This window comes from Symphalangus syndactylus, chromosome 12 (assembly GCF_028878055.3).
Source record: "Symphalangus syndactylus isolate Jambi chromosome 12, NHGRI_mSymSyn1-v2.1_pri, whole genome shotgun sequence".
Classification (NCBI taxonomy): domain Eukaryota; kingdom Metazoa; phylum Chordata; class Mammalia; order Primates; family Hylobatidae; genus Symphalangus; species Symphalangus syndactylus.
In genome coordinates this window covers 78332471-78353569 of record NC_072441.2, presented here as the reverse complement: position 1 = coordinate 78353569, position 21099 = coordinate 78332471, and the positions used below count along the sequence as shown (strand labels likewise).

General features: G+C 47.6%; 2 protein-coding genes across 15 annotated transcripts in view; both read right to left on the bottom strand.

The window, feature by feature from the left end:
- Positions 1 to 2355: 2355 nt before the first annotated feature.
- PLEKHO1 (pleckstrin homology domain containing O1) lies at positions 2356 to 12376 on the bottom strand. 8 transcript variants are annotated; one of them, XM_063626120.1, is made up of 8 exons: positions 10941 to 11513; positions 9547 to 10514; positions 9171 to 9238; positions 8208 to 8330; positions 5800 to 5940; positions 4997 to 5101; positions 4519 to 4620; positions 2356 to 3167 (listed from the first exon to the last, which is right to left on the bottom strand). In XM_063626120.1, the coding sequence occupies exons 7-8, from the start codon at positions 4525 to 4527 to the stop codon at positions 2463 to 2465; spliced, it is 714 nt and encodes a 237-aa protein (XP_063482190.1). In that variant the 5' UTR covers positions 4528 to 4620; positions 4997 to 5101; positions 5800 to 5940; positions 8208 to 8330; positions 9171 to 9238; positions 9547 to 10514; positions 10941 to 11513; the 3' UTR covers positions 2356 to 2462. The 8 variants fall into 8 exon arrangements, with proteins under 8 accessions (XP_063482190.1, XP_063482192.1, XP_063482193.1 ...); XM_063626122.1 differs by lacking the exon at positions 8208 to 8330; XM_063626123.1 differs by lacking the exon at positions 9547 to 10514.
- A 4346-nt stretch (positions 12377 to 16722) lies between these two features.
- Positions 16723 to 21099, bottom strand: part of VPS45 (vacuolar protein sorting 45 homolog) — an 84307-nt gene continuing 79930 nt past the window's right edge. For 2 of the 7 annotated variants that reach the window (XM_063626087.1, XM_063626089.1), the window contains 2 exons: positions 19123 to 19216; positions 16723 to 17339 (listed from right to left, as the gene is read on the bottom strand). In XM_063626087.1, coding sequence (XP_063482157.1) covers positions 17127 to 17339; positions 19123 to 19216 — 307 coding nt within the window. In that variant the 3' untranslated portion in view covers positions 16723 to 17126. Of the gene's footprint in view, positions 17340 to 19122; positions 19365 to 21099 lie in introns of those variants that run through there. The other 5 variants (XM_063626092.1, XM_063626096.1, XM_063626091.1 and 2 more) reach the window with 3 other exon arrangements.

Below are 21099 nucleotides of genomic sequence, written 5' to 3'. Positions count from 1 at the left end.
AGGGCCTCATAATCAAGAAGTAACAGAGTTAGAATCTGAATCCAGATCCATCTGGTTTCAAAGCTGGGCTCATTTCACCAGCTTATGGCCTGGATGTTCCAGTAACTGCTGGAGAACTGGAAGCTGTTGGGTTTAGAGCCTAAAGCCCAGAAGCACAGTGCCCAGCTCTTCTCTTACTGTTGTGAGGTCCCCGATCTTTCTTTTCTGCTTCCCTCACCTGTCATTCTCCTCTCTAGTGTCTCCCTCCATCTTCTGGCTCCCCTGGGAGCCACAGATAATTGACATGTTGGGATACGCATGTCATTTGTGCTTTTGTCTTTTTTCATTATGTGGGAGCAACAAGGAAGAAAAAAAGAAAAGGAAAAATGCTGGTAAAATACAAAGATAGAGACTTGTAAAAAGAAAGCATAATTCTAGCTTAGACTTCAATACTTGTGACAATGGATGGCTCTGCTGACCATGCTTAGGGCTGTGGAGAGTGCAGCTATTTGGAGGACAGGAAGTCTGGAAGCCTGGGTCCTCACCTCATACCCCAAGAGACCGTAGAATGACATGAAGGTGGCACTCTTGCACGCTTTCCCTCAATCAACTGGGATACACATTCCTCAAGGAAGGCTAGGTAACTACAGTCTAGAGCTAGGGAAAATCTCCACGACAGAGTGGCAAGGGACTAGACAGAGCAAGAATTCCTCTGCCCTTGGGATGGTTTAACAGCAGTGACAAGGTCCAGAGACGAGTTGTGAAGGAGAGATGATTTCTGGAAAGAAGGGGCCAGAGGCCCCAATTTTGCTTACATGGGTTGTAGGAGTGACGTTAGAGCAGAAGATTGGGGATTGAAGGGTCTGTTTCTCCCACAGGTTTTTCCCCCTCTTCCTCCTATCCCATCTTCCTATAACATCGGGGCAGCCTCATGGCCAGGTCTACATGTAACTTGGCCCCGTTTCCTCCCCCTCCTCCCCTCTCACCTCTAGTGACGCCCCGCTGCTCTTGGAGGATCAAGCAGCTAGCAGGGCACACTTCAAAGTCGTTTTTAACCCATTTACTTGATTCATGAGGCTCTGTCCCCTTCTTTCCCAAAATCAAATTATTCCCTTCACACATCTTCTGGGGACCTCACCACTGTTACTAAACCTGATCTCACACACTTCCGAGGAAAGAGGGAACAGTGAGTTGTGTGGGACCTACCACAGACAAGAATGTTGGGAAGCCTGGCAACTTCAGAGGTGGGTGGGAGGGTGGTGGCGTGGGCATCCAGATGCTTTTCTAAAGTGGGGACTTGCTTAGCGATGGAAGAGGTTTGAGGAAGGAGAGGGGGATGCTACAGGAAACCTTAGCATGGCCGAAAGAGGAACTTGGACACGTTTGGTTTTCCCCTTCATCCTACCCAGCTTGCATCACACACCAGTTTCATTCTTAGTTCAGTTCTTCCGTGGGGTCTGTCTCTAGTTCCCCTGTGCTAGGGCCCTGAATCAAATAATGAAACTAGTCTCATCCACTCAAGGTTGGATTTTTTTTTTTTTTTTTTTGAGACGGAGTTTCGCTCTCGTTGCCCAGGCTGGAGTGCAATGGCACGATCTTGGCTTGCTGCAACCTCTGCCTCCCAGGTTCAAGTGATTCTCCTGCCTCAGCCTCCTGCATAGCTGGGATTACAGGCGCCCACCCACGTGCCTGGCTAATTTTTTGTATTTTCGGTAGAGACTGGGTTTCATCATGTTGGTCAGGCTGGTCTCAAACTTCTGACCTCAGGTGATCCACCCGCCTTGGCCTCCCGAAGTGCTGGGACTACAGGCGTGAGCCACTGCGCCCGACAAGGTTGGATCTTTGAGTCAAGGTTGGGAAGGGTGTGGAAAATGAAGGGAAGAAACACCTCATGTAAGAAAATCCAGGCAGCTCGATCTCAATCAGAGACTGCTAGGAATGAGAGGCCAATGTCTGGCTGGGGAGATTTTAATTCCACAAATCCTCCTCAGGGCTGGGATAAATTTCACTTCCATGTGCACGGACAGTTGACACTGGCCTCCACATCCCTACAACTAGAGTTGGGCAGCTGAAACTTCACCCTCAAACTGAAGGCCTGGGGTGGGACATAACAGAAAACACCCTCGTCCCCCTCCTGCTCTAAGCTTAGAAACCCACTGTATCCTTGGGAGCAGCAGTGGACTCCCCATGCTGTCTTGGGGGCAGGCGGTGTGTGGAGTGGTCAGACTGTGTCTTTACCGTGCCTTCTCTTTCTCTGGCTGGGTAAAAACTTCCTACTGCTGCTGCGGGGTCACTTCCTCAAGCCTGCGGGGCATACGGAAAGTAGGTGGGGCAAAAAGGGTTGTAGTGGGGTCAGGCATCAGCAAGAGCAATGAGTTCGTTTTTGTTTTCTTTTTTTGATTGAGGTAAATAAAAAAGCTTTATCCAGCAACATGGAGATAAGAGTCTGTCCAACCTGACGAGTTCCAGACCCCACCCTGCCCTCACATCAGGCTCTTCCGGTACTGACTGTGAGGGGTGGTCTGTCTGAGGTGGGAGTCGGGGGTCTGCAGGTCCATCTGTCTGTACAGGTCTCTCAGCTCCCTGACCTCCTGCAGCACCCTCTTTGCCTGGCTCCAATTCGATGATGCCTCTCCCAGCAGCCGTTCCGTCTCCAGCAGCAGCTGCTCTGACTCAGAATCCGGCGGAGACCGAGGGGGGTCCTTGGCCTTTCGCTTCCCATCTCCCATTCCCTGAACCTCTGCCAGAAGCTCCTGAGTCTTCTCCAGTTTCCTTGCTACCAGGTCCTGGATCCGGGACAGCTGCCCCGGGTGGGGGAGGGCAGGGGTTGGGGGTTCCTCAGCCCGAAGCTGGAGGGCGCCGGCAGGGGCAGCGTCCCGCTGAGATAGGATCTCCTCCAGGGAGGCACAGCGGCCTTTCTCTGTGGACGTCAACTTCTTGGGTGCCTGGGGGGTGTAGGTGGCCCCTTTGTCTGTTTTTTCCCAAGGTTGGGAGAGGCTGCTTGCCCGGTCTGCGGAGGGCTGGATGCGATCTGAGTCTGCTCTCCGCCGGCTCCTTGCCAGCTGGGCCACAGACTTGTCCAGGTCAACCCGAAAGCTCTCAGCACAAGAGGTTGGTTCCTCAGGGGAAGGGTCTTCCTCTTGGATCAAGTCCAAGGTCAGCATCCCATCTGAGGTAGAGGTGGACGCCTGGGGAGGAAGGGGGGAATAAGTGGGGAAAGCTGTCATCAGGAGGGATTTTCGGAATGACTGCCTAAAAGATGCAAGCTGTGGTCATTTTCCTCTACAAGCCTTCCTTGAATGAGAAGTACTTTTTTTTAGAGACAGAGTCTTGCTCTGTCGCCCAGGCTGGAGTACAGTGGTGCGATCTCAGTTCACTGCAAGCTCTGCCTCCTGGGTTCACGCCATTCTCCTGCCTCAGCCTCCTGAGTAGCTGGGATTACATGTGCGCACCACCATGCCCAGCGATTTTTTTTTGCATTTTTAGCAGAGGCAGGGTTTCACCATGTTGGCGATGGCTGGTCTCAAACTCCTGACCTCAAGTGATACACCGTATCAACCTCCCAAAGTACTGGGATTACAGGTGTGAGCCCCCCTGCCTGGCAAAGCCCCCTGCTCTTGACTGAACCCTCCCACTGAATGTGCTGTTTCTTATTCTTTTGATAGTGACTTGAATGTTTCTTCTTCTGTGATTTAGTTTCTGTTACTTGTTTCCTGTATTCTCCACTCTACCATAAGCTTCCTGAGGGGCATCCTCTTCCTCGGTATTGTGGACTCTCAGCATTAAACTGGGTCTGACACACACAGGATGCTCCCCATGGCACAGTGACTGTCCTCCTCCATCTGCATCCTCTGAGCCCCACACTTCAGCCCCCTTGCCTTACAATAAAATTTGTTCTATTTCCAGAATACTAAAAATGATGAGTATTCAGCACCAAATATGTAGTTATACATATGTTGTTTTAGTCATTCCTCACAGCAGCCCTTCAAGGCAGGTATGATTACTGCCTCATTTTACCGTTGGAGACATGCAACTTCAGGGAACCACACAGATAGCTGACTGATTACAGTGAGGTTCCAACTCAGGTTCTGAGTCCAAAGCCTGTGTTCTCTGCACTATACCTGCCTGCCTCTCTCTCTAAAGACTTAAGAGCTCAGAGGCATGAAAGAAACCAGCACTCTGTATGTTTCAGGGGTTCATTGTGATTCTTTCTCCTCCAAACGCCCGCAGTACTACATGTTGTTACCCATCAAGACAGCTACCATACAGTAGCTTATTTTTCATTTTCCTGTGGGTACAACTCATTTTCTCCAAAAGAGGGTAACATTACTGGGAGCCGGGACTTTTGAACTCCTAATGGGTGCTGAATAAATCCTTTTGATTTAGATCAGGCAGAGGCATGGGGTGGAAGGACTTCCCTCACCTTTCATCTTGGCATTAAGAGGCCTCCCACAAATGCCTCTGGTGGCATACAGTTCTGTCTGAGATGGACTGACACAGAATTGGCCCTTTGGCAATGTTTATTACAGTCTTACATACCACAGCCATTAGGTGTCCCCTTGTTGGGGGGCGGCGGGAGTGTTGGATTTTTGCCCTGTCTCGAGTGGGATGGGCAAGATAGCTGTCCTCCTCAACGGTGACCTGAAGAGATGTACTGTGAGTCATGAGTGCTCTTCAGCGACTTGCTGTCCCAACCCAGCATCCCGAGGCCTGAACATGTGCCCACTCCATTCACTGCTTCTCAATGAATCCATGGACAAGGGGATTTACTGGACACGAAGGGGCTCTTTAAGCTGACCCAAGGCTGGCTCCCGCATCATGAAGTGGGGAAGAGGAGGTGTCAGATGAGACTTGGAGAGAAGGTAGAAAGAGATCAGGGCTTTTAAAAGGGAGGTAAAGAAGTAGAGCTGGTGGGGGAGCGAGTAAATGGGGCCTGCACAATCCTCCCCCTTCAGTGGGTCACAACTGCTCCCTCTGCCCCAGCGTCCCTCCCTCTCCCCACAGTGAGCCCCCTGACCTCATCCAAGATACGGTTCTTGGCTCGGGTGATGGCAGAGTTGAGGGCATTGATCCACGATTCTTTCTCTTCTGGACTCACTGCCAGGAAGATCAGGTTGGGTGCCTGTGAGGGGAAGATTCCTGTTTCAGCCAGGGTTTTAGAGGTGGTGCCTCACCTTGACAGTGAAGAAATAAGAGATTATAATCTCACTTTCTTAGACCCAGCTCCAGGAAGGAGAGATATTCTGCTTCCAGAGTCATCCATAACTTAAGGAAACCCAGCTTCTATTCCTGCAAAATGCATAGCTAGGAGGTTGTTTTAGAAATGACCAAGGAAGAGCTAAGAAGGATACTGAATATTAGTATGGTATTGGAGATAATTAGAGGAAGTCTGATGAAGGATAGGTATTAAAATACAAATATTTCAGTGTTTGAAGAAATAGCATGTGACAGGAGTAACTTCCCTGGGTTCCCTCAGACAAAATGAATTAGATTCAGAACTTCAACCACCTATCAGGGTACAAGGACAGGGATTTTCTTCTAAGGGATGTAAATACGCACATGTGTGGATGTGTGTGTATAAGACAGAGAAAAATAAAGAGATATATAGAGATGATCTTTGTGGCTGAACAGGTTAAAGGCTGGCCTGCCTGGAAAGAAGGAAATGGCTACAATATTCTTAGGTGAAATGATAAAAGCCAGCAGGAGAGCAATTCAGGGCCTCTGAGCCAAGATTGCTGAGAAACTGAGGGGAAGGAGCTCTCCCCTGCCCCCTCCAACCCTGTCCATGTTCCAGCGGCCAAGGTGGCAGGAGAAACATACCGTGTTGCCGGGCTGTTTGGAGTGGGCAACAGTAAACTTGCTATGATTTTTCTTGCTCCTGCTCTTGGACTTCCGGAGCTCTTCACACTTCTCATAGTCACTCAGGTCAAATACCTCTTGAATATTTTTCTCATCTTTTACCTAGGGGAGGGTTGGGGTGAGGTGAGGATGATAAAATTATTTAGCCCCTCCACCCAGACTGTTAGTTTAGATCATCTTGGGAAGCAGAGGAAGCCTGAGGGAGGCACGCCAGGAGAGGAGAGGGCCGTCTGCCCAAAGCCTACAAGGGCCTCACATCGAGGAGGACGCTAGGGCAGCTCCAAGTCTTGAATGTTAAGGTGTGTTTCTGTTTAAACCCCTTCTCTTCACTCTGCTTAACTAGGCTGCCATTTCCAGAGTCCCACTATGCCTCTCTTCACCAATTGCCCCACTCTTTTCCTTAAGGACACAGCTTACATGTTCTAAAAAGGCTCATGTCCTTAAAGGGACATGGTAGATGGTTGACCCATCGCCCTCAGTAAGACAGACCTGTATGGCCCTTGATGGTCCACGGAAAGAAGATCAAGGCAGGGCCAGTATCGGGGTGTCTGGAGGGAACGAGGGGCAGTCTCCGGCCTCCCCACTTGCATGTGTGCAGTATAGCTCTCCCATCCCACCTCGCTCCCTTCTCTGGCATGTACAATTATAGAGACTCATCTTCCTTGTTCATTTCAGGAGCATCGCCACCACAGGACGTCAGCCCCCTGTGTTCAGTTTGCTGAATTTGTCCAGAGAAGCTGAAAACTACAATTACAGTTCCTACCCTTTCCTCCTCCCTCTAAGGTACTGTGACAATCCAAACTGACTCCTCCAGACCTGAAAAACCATTTATTTCGTCCCCCTATCTCTAGGCAAGAATGCACTTAAGACTCTCCCTGGAAGACTACACTTCAGACTTGGAAAAAAGTGACTTCTGTGACTTCTTGCCATTATTCCAGTTTGAGTGCCTGGGCCCCCTTTACTGCCAGGAAGCTCTTCCTCGTATCTGAACTTAGCCCTCCCTGCTATAGTCTCTGTCCTGCACTCTGGTTCTACCTTTAGCAGGTTTAAGCAACATTTAGCTTTTAGCACTCCTGCTTAACGTCTCATTGAGGCCGCATTCCCAGTGACATCCTCCAACCCCAACTAGCCTTTTCTGAGCACTGCAAAGCGGCTCTAGGAACATTTCTTCACAGCTCCATTTGAAACTGACCACAATGTTTTCTCTTTTCCCCTAAGGTGGTGTTCCTACAACTCTGGGACTCTGAATCAGTGGCTTATGGATTTGTTTTGGCTTGCAAGGACCAAAGTTACAGAGAGGAGACTTAGTTATAAGCCCAGACCGTGCAGTCTGTCCATCCTCTGTGACTTGAGCCCAGGGTTGGAACACCTCAGGAAAAAGCTGGTCACGTTTTGCTGGAATGAGAAATTAAAAGCACCAGCACTTGTCTCATTAAAACTAAACGAACAGATAAAAGCAGTCTCACATCTTCCTTGGATGACATCTACCCACCCTGACTGAAATTATTTTCCAAGAGTCTCCAACTTCCCAAGCTCTGAAATAGGACTCGTGTGCATGGAGGTGAACTCATCTATCCTCCTGGTTCCTGGAAACCTGGAAGTGGGGAAGTGGTTCTCCCTTCCACTGCCCAGACCATCTAGTCTTGTATCTGCCCATCCTTCTGAATTGCTGCTGGACCTGGAGGCTGATGACAGTTGAGGACAGACGTCCACATGGCCCCATTCAGGTGAGTGACTCCTCATACATCTACCTCCACTTGTTTCAGCAAGGCTTGGCTCCTCCAGGGCCTCCCACTTTCCAAGGTTCCCTGGCTTTGGACTGGAAAGCGGCCAGAGGCCTTGAATGATTACGGGTGGAAGTAGGACAAGGTGCTGGCAAGAGGTGTCCAAGAACAATTCCCAGAAACACGGGACAGGGATGTAAGATGATGCATCATCCCTCCTCTCCCCCTCCTTCTTCAGAGTTGAGACTATCAGCAGATTCCAGAAACCGTGGAGAGGAAAGTGTTGGGTGTGTGAATGTAGCCAGGGGAAGAGAGTTAACTTACTATGTTTTCCTTAGGGGAAGGGAAGGAAAGGGAGTTATTCTAGCTTGCATACAGACTGATAAGGGGCTCTGGGGAGCAGGAGACACTGACAGAGGTTAGCCCTTCGTGGAGAGGGTGGGAGATGGGGTGAGGCAAGCAGTAGGACAAGTATATTCCAGTGCCTGGGAAGATGGACAAAGCCAGCAGCCTTGTTCTCCACCGTATTTTTTTTTCCCCACTTATCTAATTCCCAGAATCTCATTTATAACTACCCATCTTCCAAATTAACCCTTCCTTTCCCAATTCTTTGTTCTGGACTATAGAAAGGGATTTTTCCCACACCTGTCCAAAGAGTTGCCCCGAATCCAATTTCCTCTAACATGAGGTCTTCCTAAGGTCTAGCTTCTGTTCTTACACATCAGCCTGTGATCACAAGGTACTCCAGCCCTCTTTGAGAGAGGATGCCTCGAGAAGGAAGAAAATGATTACGATCGAACACAGAAGAAATTCTATGGCAGAGGTGGTTGTGGGAGACCCTGCCTTTAAGAGAGGAAATAACAAAAAAGACTGGTGAAAATTCTGGGAGATAGGGTTAGAAGTTTTCTTGCATTAACAGTAAATGATATAGATTATACTCTGCCTTAAAAAAAAAATCTTGGCCAGGGACTGTGGCTCACACCTATAATCTCAGAATTTCAGGAGGTTGAGGCAGGAGGATCACTTGAAGCCAGGAATTTGAGACCAGCCTGGGAAACATAGTGAGACCCCATGTCTACAAAAAATAAAAAAAATTAGCTGGGTGTGGTGGTGCACACCTGGAGTCCCAGCTACTTGGGAGGCTGAGATGGGAGGATTGCTTAAGCCCAGGAGGTCAAGGCAGCAGTGAGCTACGATTGTGGGCGTGGGCGACAGAGTGAGACCCTGTCTCTAAAAAACAAAACAAAACAAACACCCTGTCTTGACTCTATTGGCCCTGGAGCTTTTCACAAGTGGGCAAAATAAAGCCCAGAGTCCTCTGTCAATTTCACTTTTAACCAGGCCCACTGTAGCATGGAAACTGGCTCTAAAAAAGCATAGTATCAATATGCCTAGTCTCTCTTTCCTGTGCCCTTCCCAGCAGGAGACAGCTGGCTCCATCACCAGTCAGATGGTCCTGACTCATACGACACCAGACATCCTAGGCTGAGGTCATTCCATCCTTTCCTCTGTCTCTGTACCCAAAAGCAAGGATCAACTATGCTTTTGCCCCCAGACTCTGCTCTTTGGGCAAATACAAACAAGCAATGGATGTCTTATTCCTCTTACCCTTTCATTATTATGTTTTTCCCTTTGACGTGTAGGAAGTTCTCTCCCTGATTCGTAACTAGAGTTTCCTGCAATTAAGAAGTTCGGGGAAGACAGGAGATACACTTTGACACTTGTTTTATTTATTTATTTTTTAATTAGAAAGCCAGAAAATTGTGGAGAAAACTTCCTGGAGGATTTGTGATTGGGCAGAGGTAACTCTTAAAAATAAATCCTCCTGGCCGGGCACGGTGGCTCACACCTGTAATCCCAGCAATTTGGGAGGCTACGGCGGGTGGTTCACTTGAGGCCAGGAGTTTGAGAGCAGCCTGGTCAACAATGCGAAACACTGTCTCTACAAAAAATACAAAAACTAGCCAGACATGGTGGCACCCACCTGTAGTCCCAGCTACTCGGAGGATGAGGTGGGAGGATCACTTGAGCCTGGGAGGTGGAGACTGAAGTGAGCTGTGATCGAGCCACTGCATTCCAGCCTGGATGACAGACCAAGAAAAGTGCCCTCACCTCACTCCTAAGACTTTCCATCACCAACTTGCTAGCTTTGTGTAAACAGCTGGGTTTCAATACCCTTAAGGAGGATCTCTTTGGCTGTGGCACAGCTTCGTTCTTCCCTAGATGCCTCAGTAGATGTTCTTTTAGATGAGTACTTTGTCTTAGGGTGTGTGTGTATCTGTTTCAATACCATAAAAGGTTTTATTTACCTAAATATAATCCACTGAATAAGGGTGTCTACTGCAGAAAGCAGAAGAGGTTAGAAAGAACTCAGGGAGGACTTCCCAGTTAGCCCTGGGTGAGGGAACACAGAATCCCTCCCGTGAGGGCGGGAGGAAGGGCCACTCTAACCGTACAGGACAGTCTCCCAGGCTATACTGACTGCCTTTGGACAGTCACAGAGGCAGGGAATGGAATGACTTCTAACCACTGTAGGGGCAATTCTGATTTCTCCACATTAGTACACGTTATTGATCCCAAGACTTAGGGAAAAAAGGGAGATGGGTCTGGATTCAATTATCATAGCTCAGGTTTTGACACAGTGTAGACTGTGGTTTTCATGGTTAACTACACAGCCAAAGCTATCCAAAGACACACAGGGGTTCTTAACTCCATTTTTCTCCCTTCTGATACAAATGGAGGAGTGGGCAGGAAGTGGGTAGAAAATGGGTTCCTTGCCTTTTTTAAATGGGGTGGGGGTGGGGAACAGAGAGCATACTGGTTAGGGACACTGGCTTCAACGAAAATAACTGCCACTCACAGACTCGAGGTCACAGGGGCCTGACGGCGGGGTGCGTGTGTGTTCTCCGTGATTCAGGGCGGATGCGCCACGGACAGGACCTGTGCACGCTCCTGCCACAGACAGGAAAGGGGAGGCTGGCTGGGTTAACGTGGGGGGACAGGAAGGGGTGGCGAATAGGCTAAACTGTTTCAGCAGAAATAGAAAAGAAATCCTGTATTCATGAAGCCAGGTTAGAGTGGGAGACAGCAAGGGACACTTAGAACTTCTGGAGCATCTTGGGAGGGCCTTATCATTGTTGTTAGAAAGGTATCTGCAAACAAAAAAACACTGAGTAAGCGGCCAACTCAACTTCTAATTCTCACTCTGGTCTTCTCACTAAAGGGTGGCCTTTCTCCGCAGATGAGATGGGGGTAGAGAGGAGACCACTGAATTTGCCTTTGGAACAAAACGGGGGTGGAGTAAGCTAGGCGAGCCCTTGTGGAGTGACAAAGTGCGGGGTATGAGAAAACGGAGAGTTAGAGGCAAGACGCACCCACCTCCTTCTCAGAGATGTAGAGCTGGTCCCCTTTCAGCACCACATAGCGGTTTTTCCAAATCTCCCTGAAAATCCCTTTCCCGCAGAATTTCCGGACCCAGCCGACCTTCTCGGGCGGTGCAGGCTGCTGGTTTCCATCCTGAGGCCCCTGCCCCAGGACAAGATGAGAAGCCGGCGGTTAGGAGATTCCAGCCGCGGCTTCCTCTCTGTCCGTCTCTCACGACCGCCTCGGCGGCCCAATCTCCTCTGAAGGCTGCGGCCGGGGGGCGGGGGGGCCGACCCAGGTTCGCTCCCACTTCGGAAAGGTTTTCACTCCGAGGAACTCCCCCCACTCCCCTCCCCCGCTCCCAAATAAACAACTGGGGCTGCAAGTGGCAGGGGCGCCGGCCGGGCGCGGAGAGGCTCCCGGGTTCCCTCCAGGCCCTGCGCCCCCGCCGCCCCGTCCTCGCAGCGCGGGGACTAACGGCGTTTCTCTGGTTTTCTCTCCCATTGTCTCCTCGCCACGGCGGCGCGAGGCAAACGCTCGCCCGGCGCCCAGGGGCGGGGGAGGTGCGGGTCGGGGGGAAACTCAGCCAAGTTGAAGCCCCCCGAGGCGAGTAAACAAAAGCCCCCGCGGGCGCCTCGCGGGGCCGAGAGCCCCGGGCCGGGGCCGAGGCCGAGGGAACCGGGCCGCTGGGGCGGGGGCGCGGCCGGGCCGGGGGTCTCCCAGGCCGCCGCGGCGCCGACGGAGCGGGGGTCGTCGGAGCGCGGAGGCGGCGGCGGCCGCAGGGCGGGCAGGCGCACTCACCCGCTTGGCGGAATTGTTCTTCTTCATCATTCCCAGCGGGCGCGGGCGCTGGCGCGGGGCGGCGGGCCGAGGGGCGGCCCCGCGTCGGGGTCTCGGCGGCACCGCGGGGGCTCCTTCCCCGCGGGAGGGCGTCGGAGCTGCCCCGGCGCCGCCGCTCCTCCCTCGCGCCCTCCCGCTCCCGGACTCTCCCCTTCTTTGTAGCTCCGGTTTCACTCAAGGCCGGCCTCCCTCGCATTCGCACTTGCACACACACGCACGCCCGCTCCCCGCCCCTCTGGGCCCTCCATCCCGGCGCCCACGCGGCCCGGGTCCCCGAGCGCGCCCCCGCCACCCGCCCGCCCGGCCCAGCGCGGCCGCTCCCCCGGCCCGGTGCGCTGTGGGCGGCCCAGCCCGCACCCCGCAGCTCCATCCGCGGGCCGCTGACGTTGCGAGTTCAGAATAAAGGGCGAATCGCGGAGCCGCAGCTCGGGCGCTCCCCCCGCCCCGCCCCGCCTTTGTTTCTGATTCACGGAGGGGGAAGAAGGCGGCCTCGAAGCGGCCGGAGACCGCTCCCCAGGGGGCAGGGACCCTCGCTCCAGCGGCGGCTCGGGCGACACGCGGAGCACGAGAGACCCGGCCGCCGGCCGCCCCGGGGCCCAGTGGGCGGGCGCGGTGGATAATGGAGAGACGTGCGGATTCGTGAAGACTGGAGATCGCCAGGCTCTACAGCATCGCCTTCCCCGACCACAAACAAAAACGAGAGCGGGAACCGGGAGGGCGCGCCACCCATAACCCGCATCAGGAATTCACGCTCCTAGGTGCTAGGGTGACCTGAGCAGGTCAGATGCTGGGGGAAAGTTTTATGCTCTGGTGGGGATCGACGTGTTGGGGGATGGGGCGGGACAGAAGTTGCTATTAATGTACGTTTCTTCCAGCGTACAAAGCCTCAGGCCTTATTGTAGCCTCAGGAGAATAATCCCAAGGATGAGGCGGATTTTATGATCTCCATCTCACAGGGAGAAAACGGAGACTCAGAATCTCAGAATAGCTGAGGGATTTGCAGACACAGTGTCAATGCTGGCTTTGCAGACACAGTGTCAATGCTGGCAAGAATAGAACTCTGTCTCCAAACCATTATCCTTTATACCAAGTGGCTTTCAATATAAGTTCCAGGTGAGGCTTAAACTTCCTGCCACCTGAGTATCTTTTCCCGCTACACTGATAGGTAAAAATCCCACCCTCTCTACAGCGCTGGAGCCCAGTGGAGGGAAGGGCTGAACGCCCAGAGAATGCCCTGACTAGAGAAGCCTCTGCTGATCCCTCTACAGCAGATCTGCCTCAGAGCCTCCAGGACACATCTTAGTAACTTCATGTCTTTTTAATATATATACGTGTGATGGAAAAGGGCAGTGAGAAACCCCGCGCTTGGGTACTGGTTTCATCACCACTCTGGGCTTTGGTCAAGTCACTGAATTTCTTTAGGCCGGCGTCCCTCCACGTATTAAGTGGTGAAGGATGAACTGCCATTTTTATCAACAAGGAAAGTTAGGGGAAGATATGAGATGACCTCTGAGAGTCCTTTGAAGATATGTGTTGTCTTCCAGGGCTAATTTTGAAATCATAATAAGCGAATAAACACATTGCCTGGCATATGGCAAGCATGCAATAACCACAAAATGAATAAAAATCCCTGGCACTGAGGAGCAGGGAAAAGGAAAAATCATTTTTCCAGAGATGTCTCAAGATAAAAGTGTTGGCTAAATTTGTGGTTTGAATAGTGGAGGCTGTTTTGTCTTTTTCTGGTCTCTGTCAAATGAAGGAGGGACTCCCTATCCTTTCCAGTTCCACCTTTCCTCCTAATCCAATGATATTCCTCTCAACTTCTTTCCATTCACCATACCAATTAATTCCATGATTTTAGACTGACACAGAACTTTATCCTTTCAAAATGCTCTTATATGTCATTTCTTTACACTTTTAGTGCCACCTTGTAAGGTATATAGAGTATTAATATTTCCATTTGGAAAATGAGGAAACAGGGCATGCCAGATCAATTGACTTGCCCAAGTTTATACATCAAGTTACTGGCTAAATAGATTAGAATCCAGGCTTCCTGACCGCAGTTTCCTCATCAGATTTTGTCACTCCCTACCATGGGCATGAGTGTGCACACACCACGTTCCCCAAACCATCTTGTCCCCTTCCCACCGTCTCTATTTTCTAACCCCCTGTTTAAAGAGTGATGACAAAATAATGAGCAAATCCAGGATGTCTTCATATGTGAGGAAGCAAAATGTCCAAATGTACTGGTGAGGAAATAGCCTGCACGATTTTTTGAGGGCTTGCTGGACGGACACACAGGAGTGGTTTAGTTATCATTTAAATAGATTCTGATTTATGGGAAAAAAGTAATTCATCATTTGCCCCATCTTCCTCCTTTCCCAGTAGTTTCTATCAGTCAACAAATATTGGGCTGCGTGTGGTGGCTCACGCCTGTAATCCCAGCACTTTGGGAGGTGGAGGCGGGTGGATCATTTGAGGTCAGAAGTTCAAGACCAGCCTGACCAACATGTCGAAACCCCATCTCTACTAAATACAAAAAAAATTAGCCGGGTGTGGTGGCACACACCTGTAATCCCAGCTACTTGGGAGGCTGAGGCAGGAGATTCGCTCGAACCTGGGAGGCAGAGGTTGCAGTGAGCCGAGATTGCACCACTGCACTCCAGCCTGGGCAACAGAGTGAAACTCCGTCTCAAAAATAGTTAGATAGATAAATAAAACAAATATTTGAGTGCCTCCTATATGCGAGGTCCAGGGTTCCTTTCGTGCCTCATCAGATAGATGCCAGAGCATTGTGAAACATCAGGCAGAGGGGCTAATGAAAAAGAAAAACCCTCCAAAGTAATTTTCAGATTCCAGAGCAGATGCATGTGGGCTGCAGAACCTTCCCTGCCTGTCTGCTCTCTTAAGATGTTACATAAATCTCTGGCGTCCTCTCTTTCTGTCTGCCCTGCTCCATCCTGTGATCCTGCCCCTACTTTCGTTCACCTGTTCTCCCTTTGTCCTGTCACTCACCCCTTTCCACTTCCCCTGGCCTATTCTTGAAGCTGGTTTGTCTCACTAGGTGAACCTTGTGGCACCTGAATTGGGATGTAGGTGGGACTGTTTTCCAAAGACCAATGCTTAAGTGAGAAATCTGAGAACGTATGGGTTCACTTACACATTTTTATAGCGCTGTCTCCTCAGCGCTCCTCAGTGAGCTTGACACTACACACACATAAACCACAGAAATCACTCTCAGCCAGTTTCTGTCTGTGGTGGAGATAAGACACTGGGAGGACCTCCTGATGGGGGTACCTCCCTAACAACATCTGAGGGTAAGACGCGACTGCTAGTAGCTGTATTCTATAACGGAATATTTTATAACTTCACTTAAGGGAGAAAGAAGGGAACTATTAGAGATAAAAACTTGTCAACTGCTGCTTGCAAGTTTACTGGACAGAAACTGTTATTCAAACACAGTTGTCTAAAAACAAATATCCTTGGCTTTTGTGGAGTAAATGGAACACACAGGTTTTGACCAGGACATTTCCACCTATGGGGGAGAGGATTATTAAAAGCATACAAGACCTTAATTAAAGTGATGTTTTTAAAGGGCACAAAAATAAAGGGCCAGTACAAATGGAATCAGTTCTGTAAATCTTACACAAAAATACGAGTCTTTGATTCTTAATAAAGAAATGCCAACTTCTGACATCAAACACCCTGATGGTAGGGCTCATTTCTTAGACTTCTTGATATTATCAGTTGAGTAGGCACAATGGAAGCAGATGAATAATGAGGAAAATGACATAAGGAAGGTCTCTGTTTCTGCTTTCTTTATTCCACAGCGTTATCTTGCTGATAGGAAGAGAAGTGCAGATATTCCTGCTTGGAGGAGGGAGTTTTTCATATTTTAAAAGACTATATAACTTGTAAAATGCTGCATTTAAAATACTCCATCCCCAAGTGCAGGCTGTCTCAAATACTTATAAAAAATGAAGAAGAAAAAATTACCCAAAGGGACCCACAAAAGTAAAAAAAAAAAAAAAAAAAAAACTTGGGTTTTACTTCATGAGTGTGTGTAAAGAAACAACAGCTGAGGCCGGGTGCAGTGGCTCACGCCTGTAATCCCAACACTTTGGGAAGCCAAGGCGGGTGGATCACGAGGTCAGGAGTTCAAGACCACCCTGGCCAAGATGGTGAAACCCCATCTCTACTGAAAATTAATAAAAAAAAAAAAAAAAAAAAAACAACAGCTGAGAGCTGGGAGGAGTGGAGAAAAGAGAGGGACAGAATGACCTTTCAGCTTTTCCCACTACTTTTTGAACTGCTTATTAGTGCAATGATTAGATGTGCAATGATTAAAATAATTAGTCCAATCATTTTACATGTGATTCTGTAACCCCAACTTAGAGACAGAAATTAATCTTATTTACTATTAGCCAAATTTTATTAAGTGATTACTGTATACCAGTGTTTTAAGCACTTTTCATGTATCATCTCATCTCATTTAATTCTTATAATCCTATGAGGAAGGTTCTATTTTATAGATGAGAAAGCTGAGCCACAAAGAGGCTAAATAATATTCCCAAAGCCATATAAATATGACATAGGTTTGACCCTTGCTGTCTGATGCTAGAGAATATTTGTCAACATACAGGTTTACACATACACACACACACACACAAAACAAAAACAAAAACAAAAACAAACCGGGGAGGGATTGTGCTTTGGTTTTTTTGCTATGATGATTTGAGGATGCCTTAATTTCCTGGCAATAATGATACTATCACTTTCTCCTGTTTTCAAGAGAGGTGAAATTGACACTAGAATTTATTATTTGCTTTGACATACTTTAAATATCCTTCAGGTAGAAGTAATGCCTTCATTATGTTTGGTGTGAAACCAGCTCATGTCCCACCTCATAAATTCCCATAAATTAGCCTCAAAGAAATAAAACTAAATCACTCATATCTTTTCACAAAATGGATTTTTATTGTGGGCATACATGGTTTCTCAGTGCCACAGAAAATTGCTATGTAGGGACAAAAAATTTTTGGATGGCTCTGTAAAGAAACATGGTAGGTTTTCAGAAATGAGTTGTGCAGGAATGTGGTTAATGAAAAGCAGAAAGGGTCAAGGGAAGAGAAAGGAAGCCAAGGAATATGGTATGTACATGAAATGATTACTTTTTAAGCCCCTCTAGGCTCTGATAACCCTTTCCCCAAGTCAGATTCCAACAAAATTCATCAGTAACTGAAGTGATTGTGCTAACAGATACATAAAGACTACCGGAGAAAAGTGGGTTGAGATGGGCTCAGACTTATTGTTAGGACAACTCTGGGAGTCTTGTGTCTGTGCCAACCACGTATCCGTGGGCTAACTGGAGATGAGTTCTAACAACCAGCACAGAACCGAAAGCTGCTCTCCAACACCTCTGGTTAGTAGGGAAAGCCTGTAGTGGGAGCAAGAAAGGAAGCTGTGCCCTTCCCCCAACCACCGTTTCATCTTCTGCTCGCTGACCTTGATGTGACTTGAGAGCTCTCCTTGCTTCGGCTGTGCAGTCCAGAAGCCAGAACTTCCTCTAGGAAACTGATAAGTAGTTTGAGGTTACTTGAAGGAAAAAACAAAAGCATCTCCAAAAATAGAATGTCGTGCTCTGGACATCTAACCAGATGAAAATATATCATGAATAATAGGCAGGAGGTACTGGTCTGATATTTGGGTATAGAATGGAGGCATCAGTTGAGCACTACAACATCCGTACTACAAGGACAGTCCTTCTGTGCTCTTCCCCAGGGTCTTCATTTTGTTTTTCTTAGAATTAAATTTGTAAGATCTATTAAAACTAACATTTCAAGTTTGAAGTTTCTATTTAGGATCCCAGAATTTTTAAGGGCAAGGCCACGATATTAACTCTGTACCATGTTACATCAGCACCTGTTCTCTGTACTCCTGAAACTGTCTCAGAGCTTGTATGTTGTCTATGGTTTCTTTCTTATCCAGTCTACTCTCCAGAGTGGCACCAGAGTTACTTTTCTAAAATGCAGATTACAGGCCAGGCGCGGTGGCTCAGGCCTGTAATCCTAGCACTTTAGAAGGCTGAGGCGGGTGGATTGCTCAAGCCCAGGAGTTCGAGACCAACCTGGGCAACAGAGCGAGACCCTGTCTCTAATAAAAAAAAAATTTAAAAATAAAACAATACAGTTTATATCCTGTTGTATACTCTCCCTTCTTCTGCTTTAAAACCTTTCTTTTACTTATGGAAAATGTACAGTTCAAGGCTTTTCATAATGTGCCCTAATAACAAATACTTATATTCATTTTGTTCTGAGCACTGTTTAAAGCCATGTGTGTGTATATGTGCATGCAGCCCTGTCAAACAGATGCTACTATTATCCTCATTTAAAAAAATGAAGAAACAAGCTATAGAGGGGAGGTTAAGTGACTTGCCAAGGTCACAACAGCTAGTAAGTGGCTCAGCTGGGATTCAGACCCAGGCTGTAGATTCTGTGCCTTTCAGCATCTTGCGATACTGCTTCCGACTTGTCTGTTCCATCTCTCAGAGTGCAGCCTCTATGCCATCCATGCCCAACAACTCACTGTTCTTAAACATGTCATGAGCTTTCCTACCTCAAGCAGTTATTCTTACTATGTCCTATGTTTGAAATGTAGGGCTATTCTTTCTCTGCTGAAATCTTTTTTTTTTTTTTTTTGAGACGGAGTCTTGCTCTGTTGCCCAGGCTGGAGTGCAATGGCGTGATCTCAGCTCACTGCAACTTCTGCCTCCCAGGTTCAAACGATTCTCCTGCCTCAGCCTCCCAAGTAGCTGGGATTACAGGCATGCATTACCACGGTGGCTAATTTTTGTAGTTTTAGTAGAGACAGGGGTTTCACTATGTTGGCCAGGCTGGTCTCAAACTCCTAGCCTCAAGTGATCTGCCTGCTTCAGCCTCCCAAAGTGCTGGGATTACAAGCGTGAGCCACTGTGCCTGGCAAGAACCTTATTCTTTAAGACTAAGGATTAAAAGTCACTTTTCTGGCCAGGCATGGTCTCATTCATACATACATACATAAATACATAAACATAAAAGTCACTTTTTCTGTAAAGCCCTTCCAGACCCCTCCATGCTGAACTAATTACTGTTATTACTTTATCCCACTCCTATCTTAGCACTGTATAATTGTTGCCAAGACAGACTGTGAGCTTCTTGGGAGGTAGGGGGAAGTCTTACTCACCTTTAGATCTCCAGGGCTTAACACAGAGGTATCCAATAAAGTTATGCTGAGTAAATGAATAAAATAGCTACCCATTGGCAAGAGAGCCTTCTTTATAATATAAAAGTTATTTGGATGGACGGGCGTGGTGGCTTACGCTGTAATCCCAGCATTTTGGGAGGCTGAGGCGGGTGGATCGCTTGAGCCCAGGAGTTCGAGACCAGGCTGGGGAACATAGTAAAACCCCATCTCTATAAAAAATACAAAAATTAGACAGGTGCCTGTAGTCCCAGCTACTTGGGAGGCTAAGGCAGGAGAATCGCTTGAGCCTGGAAGCAGAGGTTGCAGTGAGCCATGATCGTGCCATTGCACTCCAGCCTGGGCGATAGGAGTGAAACCCTGTCACAACAACAACAACAACAACAACAACAACAAGTTATTTGGATGCTCAGGACTCTCTCTCAGAGCAGACAGATATTTAAAAGACAGAGGCCTGGAGGAATGACCAGTTATCTTATTACCATTGTTTTGCAGTTTTATTACCATCTTGCATTGAAAGATTCTGGGCTTGGAGAATTTAAATTCCAAACTCCTTTGCAAAAGAAAAAATTGCAAAGTAGAGGGAAAGGAATAGAAGCTAAGTTCATTTGTTCCTCTATGGAAATACAGACATCTTTGGCCTGGCTTTTTGGCCAGTTGGACTAGACACAATTAGAGGTCAGAAAACAAGTGTTAGGAAATGAGGTAGCACTGATTTTTTTTTGAACAGTAACACAATAAGTCTTGGTGACTTCTAGAAAGAATGAAATAAATGTGCTGGGAAGCCCTATAGGAATTTATCAGGGGATCTTTGGTTCATTTCCAACTCTGCTACAAAGGGAAGAAATAAAGATCCTCCTCTGTATATCAACAAGACCCCACATTCCTGACTATAATGAGAACACGCTTACTATTTATATTTACTAAGCCTAATTTTGTTTCCTAGGGCCACTGTGACTTAAAAAAAAAAAAAAACTATTTGGGGACTCTGATGAGTCATTGCTCAGAATGCTTAAAAAATTATGGGGAATGAACATATTGGTAGCTGTACCCCAAATTTAGACTATGTTTAAAAACAAAAGAATAATTTTTCTTTCTAAATTCATTTTAAATCAATCTCATTTAAAAGCAAACTCAAAAATCCCCTTTTCCCTTGGTCCCATAGTCCAGTTCAATTCAGTTCAATTCAATCCAGTTCAACAAATGTTTAATGAGTATCCATTATGAACTACGCGTTGAGCTAGGTGTACAAATGTACACCTTAGTTATGATTCCTACCTTAAGGGACTCTCAGAGACAGATACACCATCACAATCCAATATGAGTATAAACAGAGGCAGTGCCAGAAACTAACAGAGTGGATTCATGCTACTGCTTTTTTTAGTTTGTGCTGTCATCAAGGGTGTTTTCCTGACTCCATGTATAGAAGGAAGGTGGGTGGAAAAAAGCAGAACCCCAACCCTGATTTTAAAAAGTCAACCTTGAGAAGTCTTGAGTCACACACTGAAAAGCAAGCTTCTCCACTTACATCATTGGTAAGGGACTAGAGACCAATGTTTATAGGATTAAAAATATTAATTACTAAAATAATTCAGCTGAACAACTGTGTTTCTATTCCTAAACAAAGCTACCATACTGTAACAAAACTATGTGTGTGTATGTGTATATAATTTAAAGATATGTCTTCCTCCTTTTTCACTATACTCCACAGGTAAAAATTACATGTGAATTTCTTATACCAAAGACACCAAGGGGAATCTAGAACCTGAACAGTGTTATAATAATAAAAAAATGGAACTTGTGGTGAGCAGAAAAATAGAAAAAGACTTTCAGGAAAATAATGAGAAAAACCCCAAGATATTTGTCTTAATGGAGTAATAAGCTCCTAATTACAGCCAAACACTTACTTGGAGATGTTAGGAGTATGGGAGTGGGTAAGGCAGAAGGATAAGATGAAATTTTTAATAGCTCAAAACACTGAAAACGCTCCTCATCTCTTAACTTCCACTGCTGGCAGTTTTCAGAGCCACTGCTATGTTTCATACTTCTTTGCTTTTGCACCTGCTATTCAAAGGCTGTCCCATCCATCTCACAC

Excerpts from the sequence above, each read along its gene's own strand:
- PLEKHO1 (XM_063626118.1), bottom strand. The coding sequence starts at position 11,756 with ATGATGAAGAAGAACAATTCCGCCAAGCGG. Across the intron at positions 11,088-11,726 it reads AGAACAATTCCGCCAAGCGG|GGGCCTCAGGATGGAAACCA; the intron begins GTGAGTGCGCCT and ends GTCCTGGGGCAG. Across the intron at positions 5,102-5,799 it reads CCAAACAGCCCGGCAACACG|GCACCCAACCTGATCTTCCT; the intron begins GTATGTTTCTCC and ends TTCCCCTCACAG.